Raw genomic sequence first — 7646 nt, 5'->3', positions numbered from 1 at the left:
ATTTTACACCAACTCATGTGCGTTGTTAAATATTCTGTTCACCTTTTCTTAAAAAAAAAATAATTTATACCAAAAATTAAAAAACGATTTTTTTTAAATCTATTAAAAAATGTACAAATTAACTTTTACGTTAATTTTGTTTATAATTTTATTTTCTCTAAATTTGTTTTATAAAATAATTCTAGTTCATAATTTCTTTTTATTTTTCTCTAAACATTAAGTTAAATTGGTTTAATTAATAAATTTAATCTCTGTACTATAGAAAATTCACAATTTTACTTTCAAGGTTTTTCACAATTTTAATCATCTGTAATTTTGATTTTTTATGCATTTTAATTCTTTAATTGTTTACTAATTTACTCAATTCTTTTCAATTCTGACTTACGAATATCATACACTTTTCTACTGGATCATATCTACAATAACAAAAAAATACAAATCATTAAAAACTGAAAGATAAGAATTGTGTAAAAATTATTCAATAACTAAGATTGTGAGGAAAAAAATGATATCAAAGCTAGAGTTTTTTTAATATAAAACAAATCAAAATTAAGTCATTATGAATTTATTTTTTCTTATTTTAACTTGGGGGAGTTTACTCAATAAAGCAAAGCAGGTTAAAATAATTGTGAAATTGGAAGTTGAAAAAGTGGAATGAGGGGAACAGGCAAAAGGAACCAGCTTGGTGTAATAATTGATGTATATTTTCTGTGGATATATATATAAAAGAAAGCTATCCCTGAAATGATTTTACAGAACTTGTATCTGCGTCAATATATTCTCCTCCCACCTTTCCCCCTTTTATCATCATAATCCAATAACGAGCCAAAAGAATTGGGAACCCCAAAAAGGGGTTAGGAAAAGAGAGCCAGAAAACCAATAATAAATAAATAGTGAGATAAAAAAGGCCATTTTATACAGGGCGACGTTTAACTAACCAAGCTCCACAGTTATATACAATATTCGAGGGTATATTGGCTTCACTGCAAAACTCGTTTTCTCTGTCCCTCTCTCACGGGAATGATCAAAACCTATGTCTCTTTTGTCATCTCATGTCACAGCACTGAGGCCTTGCCTGCCTTTGCAGTTTATCCCACAGACACATCATCTGCCTGGGCGATTGGTAATGGGCGGTGTAATAGTCTTCTATGCAACCAAATTGGCAGAACTTCAAGCTATGAGAGTAGTGTACAGGTTTCGAGCTGTTAAATTGCTCTACCCACATTCCCATACTCACATCTTCCATCTTAAACAACTGCATAAAGAACAAATCACACAAACATTCAGCCAAACAAAATTTCAAAACCATTCAGGTAAGGAACAGAGAAAAAATGCAATATAAATCATGTTTACTGACCCTTAATTTATGCATTTCAAATTCAGATACAATATATAGTGCAATATCTGATGACAAAATATAACCCGGGCCATTAGCGTAGGGTGGGTAATCCTCTTCTGGCCATTCCTGAAAAAAAAATCAATATTTAAATACTCCAAGATTTTTCCTGCAAGAAGCTTAAATATGACACGGGCCCTGGTTAAATATGACAACACACATAAGGACCATGGTAAACAGTTCAAAAATTCACAGCCGACAGAGAGTGCAAATGCAATTTGGAGCTAAGAAAATAGGTAACTTCAGGAATTCTTTGGAATAAAATATACATATTCGTAATCATAACTATTTCTAGAGTATTCTCATTCCTGAATAAACGTTTAAACAAAAGCATTGCGATGGGTGCTGATTACTTACTTCATAGGTCACTGCCCATTTCCCATATCGCAAGGGTTTATGATAGTAATTTATGTTACCGATATAAAAGCTGGTATCGTCTGGAATCTTCCTTGCTTCACTGATAACGGCATCCACTCTAACAAAAGTATCATCATCGCCTTTCATGATATACTTAGCAGAAACCGTATGAACCTATGAAATATAGAGCACATCTTATATTCCATAAAATATCTCAAATATCACTCAAAACTTGATAGTTCATAGCTCGATTATTTTTAATCAATAACTCACCCCATAATCACATATGGCCACCGTTTTCAACACAACAAGATCATAGTTATCTAAGTAAGGCACTATAACAATATCACCAAAAAATTCTGCTTCCTTCTTCAACTCTACATTAATTTCCTGTCTTGCATGCTGCCAATATTTCAATCAAATAGTAAGAAACGCCAGCTGAACATTAGAAACGAAATAACAACTGTAAAAACAAATAACCGACCAGTGCAACAAAGAATCGAGCAACCACTGCTCCAGATTTGACAAGCCTATGCTGCATCCATGACTTTCTCACAGCCATCCGCTCAGAAAAATGGTTTCCAGCTGAGAGGACACCAATGAACAATTCTACGCCAGAGTCAGAAAGTGGCTGGGCACGCCACCTGGTGGAAAATTCAAGATGCCGCTGTGGGGAAAAACTGGGATGCGATGAAGGCAAAGACGCTGCAAATACAGAGTGAACATCAATGTCTCCAGTCAGCGAAAGCCCGGTGGCATCCTCAAGAGTAAAACCCTGCCAAAATCAAAAGGCAAAATCAAGTGATCAAGCAAATCAATCTTGGAGTCCAGGTAGATATCTTCAAGGGCAAGGATATATCACTCACAGCGCGATAAGGAAAAGATGTCACATGTCTCCCATCAACAGTAACATGATACCCCTCCAACCCAGCACTAACAGTAAGAACAAATAGCTTCCCCTCAGAAAATGGGAATGGCCACTCAACGTTTACTTTCTTGGTGCGCCCTATCAGTCTTTTCAACCACCACGTCGACTTAGATTCCTCAAAGTGATCTTCATCATCCTTAATCCACTTCTCGCACTTCACCATCCTATCCACTGCACCCAATGCAAGCCATGACTCAATTCAATTCAATCAACCACAACCAAACACAACCAATCTCACCACACAAAATGGAACATCACATATTTCTTTAAAAATTACACTATCAATTGGGCAGAAAATCAGACATCTAGTCAATCATTAAGGTCATTTGGCGGTTGCATAGCGTTTAAAAATTGTCATTACGTTCTAAACAGTTTCTTCAATCCAAAGAAGGAAAAATAAGTAAAAATCAAAAAGATCAAAGAGTACCATATAACTGAGAACACATTAAAATCACTGGTAAACATCCACATCATAAAACACAACATCTACAAATTTCCAAATTAATCACGCGAAATCAAACTTCTAAACAGGCGAAAAAAATATCTAATTTCAGTTTCGAAACTCACCGGTATCTTCATCGGCTTTGGATTTCCAACCGTCGCACCTGAGAGCGGAACCCCACTGCATGCGATAACACGTGTTGAGTTCAATCACAGGCTTCCCACTCCAATCCCCCTTCAACCTCGGGTTGAAGTGAAAAACCCTAGGAGGCTCTTCACCGTCCACCGTCTTCAGCCCCTGCAACTCCACCACAAACTGAGACACCATCACCGGTTCATCCTCCGTCACAACCGCTATCTTCGGCTCGAAATCCGGCCGCGCCGCCAACGGCTTCCCAACGACCGTCACGTGTGAGCCCAATGTGAGCCCACACGGCAGCGGCACGACGCCCAAGGTGTCCGAAACGGACAGAGAAACCGAACCGGGACATGAACTGGACCGGTTCTCGGGCTTCGAGACAACGGTCCGCGACTTTCCAGATTCGAGGTCCTTCCAGAGTCTCCGTCCCACCTGGCGCGCGTGCTTTACAAGCTTGTAGAGCTCGAACGACCCGTCGTTGCCCTTGGATTCAAACGCCGCCTCGTTTAGGACCAACGCCGAAAGGACACTGCGGCTAGCGAGTTGACTCGGCGAGTGAGCGTTGGAAACCGTTTTCAAAGGACGCGCCGGAGAATCCTTTAGTTGCGAGTCTTCCTCGCTTAGGAGCTTGAGAGGGCGCGTGGCGACGGCGGTGAAGTCGGTTTTGAAAACGAAAGGGATTTCGAGTGTGACGAGTACGAGGTAGAAGAAAAGCGCACCGATTAGAAACTGAATCGATCGTTTTCGTGTTAACATAAACAGCGTTTCAAGCTTTCGCTTCATCTTCTTCTGTTTTTTTTCTCTTTTGCGAAGATTCTTGAAACGCTGTTTCTCTCTCTCACTTCAGTTATGGAGAGGAGAACAAAGAGGCGTGAGAAGGAGGTGACCGACTTTCTGGAATTACATAAAATGCAAAAATAAAATAAAAAACGGCAACGGTTTGAAGTTTTGAAAGGAAAAATTAGGGAAAATAAAAATAGTGGAATTGAAATTTCGATGAAGTGGCCGAGACTGGCCCACTCACCATTAAACTTTGTTGCCAACGGATCCTTTTGCTTTTTCGTCACCACAGACCAATTTTTCTGTACCAAATTGTTCTTCTTTATGATTAATTAAAAGAACAAATGAGACATTATTTGGTGCCTTCTATTTTTACCTATCACTCCAAATTAAGATTAAATGTTTTTAATAAGTTGTTTATAGTTCTGTTTCAAAACATTAAATAAACCTTAAAACTGACAATTATATTAAAATATCATAAAACCTGAATGTTTTACTGATATCATCAAATTTTAAATTTACTTTTAACATTGATATTAATAACTGTTAATATATAAGAATAATTAAAAGGACTACTATTAGTTATATTTATAAACTACTATTTAGTTATAATAATGTTGTTATACACATAGAAATGAATTATTTTTTACTTTAACTTTATATTCCACTTTTCATTTTATTTATATTAATAGTCTAGATTAATGGTTTATAAATGCATATTAATTATCTCTCATATAAAATTGAGATTTTTTTTTGAATGAAGTGTGTTTTTTAGTGTTGAATATAATAAGCTTAGCGATAGTTTATCTTATTATCTCATGTTATTTGTTATTATTTTGATTTATAATAATAAGGAAATTAATTTTATATTTTTTAATTTTTAATATGATATCTAGGACATAACCTTGGTTATGATTCAAGTTTTTTTTAACGTTTTCCAGTCATCGTCACCACTTACCCTACTCGTCCTCTTAATTGAAGTTCATTTGATTTTTTTTATTTTTTTTAAATTCCTCTTTATCCATATACTTATACTAAATATGTTAATGTTCATCTCTTCATTGACAAATTAGATATAACTATTTTTTTTTCACTTGTGTCTCGTTTATTAAATTATGGCTTAAAAGTTAAGTTTATGTTGATCATCTTACTTAGTGTGTTACCAATGTTGCTGAAAATGAAATCTCCCGTTAGTTGAAAATCGATGTTCAATTATGCATTGTTATCTCTCAAAGGAAGTATTCATTGGAGTGGAGGAACTTAATTAATGAATTTAAAATTTGTTGACAGATCCTAATGTCAAACTCCCAGTCTGGGGAGTCTCTCTCAAATCTCGAGAAATACAAAAGATTATTTGAAAGATTAAACTACATTATTGTTACTTGTCCTGATATTTCATTTATAAATTTTTCATGATTGCATTCATACATTAACATCCTGATATTTCATTTATAAATTTTTCATGATTGCATTCATACATTAACATGCATTTGTTTTCTATAGTATTAAAAATAATTGTAGTTTTATTTTGTAACTATTTTTTAACATATTCATGCATGTTTTAAATTAAAGTAGATTGTTTGAATCTTGTAAGTTATGCACGTGAATATGGGATCAAATTAAGTTTTTGTGTTTCTATATTTGCTAAAACAAAAAAATTTAGAAGTACAAAAATTAAAGGTCATGAGTTAGTTAATGAAGAAATCACAATGCATGACCTTTTCTTGCATGTATGGAAAATTGATGTTTATGACTTTATTTATGTCTTTGTAAGGTATTGATGTGATGTAAGGTTTCAACTTTCATTTAATGGAACACACTTTGATTTAATTTGATCTTTTGTTCTCTATTCTTTTCTATGTACACATGAATTTTGTGACTTGCAAGATTTCAATTTAAATATAAAATAGTTAGCTTTTTTCTTTCTTTCTCGTATACTTGTGTCATTTATATTTAATAGTTGGTGATTAAAATAATGACTCAATAAAAAAAAATTGTTTTGCGACATCCTCAAAGGACTCGTGCCATGGTGAGAAGAATGGAGAAATTTATAGCAATCACATGAGGCTTTAAAAGCTTATATGAGTTCTCTGAATGTGATAAAGAACAATGTGGGAAACTATATTGATATGACTGAAGAGGGTATTCCTTACTACCCTCCAAGCTTTTACCCTGATCAAATGAGAGTACAAAATGCTAACATCGAAGGGAATATGATGGTCATTGTTGCATATCCATCTCATCCCTTACAACAAAAAGGGACCCACGAAGTCTAGACACAATCATTCCCTCATTATAGTTTCCTTCTTGGCTACACTCCACCAATTGAGGAGTATCATGAGCATGCTCAAGCTTTGTTTACTACAACTCATGTGAAAGTTACCATGCCCCAAGAAAGTATTCATGAACCATTTCATATGCCAATATACGATCACAAAAATGCAAACCACATGTCCTTGACAAAATGGAGATTTTGGAAGAAAGGTTGAGAGCTATAAAAGGAGGGAGTTATGCTTTTGGTGATGCTACAGAATTATGCATGGTTCCAAATGTAGTGAAACCTCCAAAATTTAAGGTGCCAGGATTTGAAAAGTTTAAAAGGGCCACTTTCCTAAAGAACCACCTGATTATGTGGTGCGGTAAAATGGTTGCCCATGCTTACGACGAAAAGTTGTTGATATTTTTTTTTTCAAGATAGCTTGGTTGACATGGCTTTGAATTGGTACATGCACCTTGAAAAGTTGATATGGCTCTTGATAGGTTGCAATTGCAAAGTATGACAAAGAAAGAGGTTGAAAATTTCAAAGAATACGTTCAATGATAAAGATAAATTGTTGCCCAGGTAGAGCCATCTCTACATGATAAGGAGATGGTAACTGTGTCCATAGACACTTTACAATCTCCATTCTACAAATACATGGTGGACAATATTTCTTCAAACTTTGAAGATATTGTCATAATTGGAGAAATAATGGAGGTTGGTATAAAGAGTGGAAAAATTTCACATGGCCTATCTATGGTCGCAAATGTGAAGAAATTTGGGTTTAAGTCTGGAAAGAGAAGAGAAGGAAAAGCTCATGCAGTTTCTTCCACACCAACATGAGCATGTTATACTCCAGTACAATACGAACATGCATATCCACACCTAACTATCCAATTACCATATATCGCCAAGGAGGCCTCCACCTACTATCCTCAACCATATCATCCTGGACATTTCCCCAACCACATACCTTTCACCAAACACAACCTATCACAAGTCCAGAGTTCCATTCCAAACATAATTAGAAACCTAACCCCAAATATAACATTGGTCATAACTCTAACCAAACCACTAATTAGAAAAATGTTGACTAAGATAAGAGGGTTGTGAATTTTACTCCTATTCATGTTACCTTGAGTTGTTACCAAACTTCCTCCACAATTCTCTACTTTCTATTTGCTCTAAGAAACCTGTACAACCCCCTTTCTCGAAGAGTTATGATGTGAATGCAAAGTGTGAATACCATGGAGGAGTTGTTCATCATTCAACTAAGAGATGTTAGGCTATTGAGTGTAAGGTGCAATCCTTGATTGAATTAGGATGACTAAGTTTTGAAGAAGAC

At 35.2% G+C, this 7646-nt stretch overlaps 1 protein-coding gene and 1 pseudogene across 1 annotated transcript; one reads left to right on the top strand and one right to left on the bottom strand.

Moving 5' to 3' along the window:
* Positions 1-892: 892 nt before the first annotated feature.
* Positions 893-4259, bottom strand: LOC137820255 (hydroxyproline O-galactosyltransferase GALT6). Its single transcript, XM_068624226.2, has 7 exons — positions 3249-4259; positions 2620-2852; positions 2238-2528; positions 2027-2155; positions 1754-1927; positions 1358-1465; positions 893-1255 (listed from the first exon to the last, which is right to left on the bottom strand). Exons 1-7 carry the CDS (start codon positions 4042-4044, stop codon positions 1046-1048), a joined length of 1941 nt encoding a protein of 646 aa, XP_068480327.1. The 5' UTR covers positions 4045-4259; the 3' UTR covers positions 893-1045.
* A 2246-nt stretch (positions 4260-6505) lies between these two features.
* Positions 6506-7144, top strand: LOC150025252 (uncharacterized; annotated as a pseudogene).
* The last annotated feature ends 502 nt before the right edge of the window (positions 7145-7646 follow it).

Source organism: Phaseolus vulgaris, chromosome 9 (assembly GCF_051622355.1).
Source record: "Phaseolus vulgaris cultivar YP4 chromosome 9, ASM5162235v1, whole genome shotgun sequence".
In the NCBI taxonomy this organism is placed as follows: Eukaryota; Viridiplantae; Streptophyta; class Magnoliopsida; order Fabales; family Fabaceae; genus Phaseolus; species Phaseolus vulgaris.
Note: the sequence above shows the minus strand (reverse complement) of the source record. Positions and strands in the feature narration are given on the sequence as shown.

Coding starts and splice junctions, on each gene's coding strand:
- LOC137820255 (XM_068624226.2), bottom strand. CDS start 4,044: ATGAAGCGAAAGCTTGAAACGCTGTTTATGTTAACACGAAAACGATCG. Junction 2,156..2,237: donor CTCGATTCTTTGTTGCACTG/GTCGGTTATTTG, acceptor AAATATTGGCAG/CATGCAAGACAGGAAATTAA. Junction 1,466..1,753: donor AATGGGCAGTGACCTATGAA/GTAAGTAATCAG, acceptor TTTTTTTTTCAG/GAATGGCCAGAAGAGGATTA.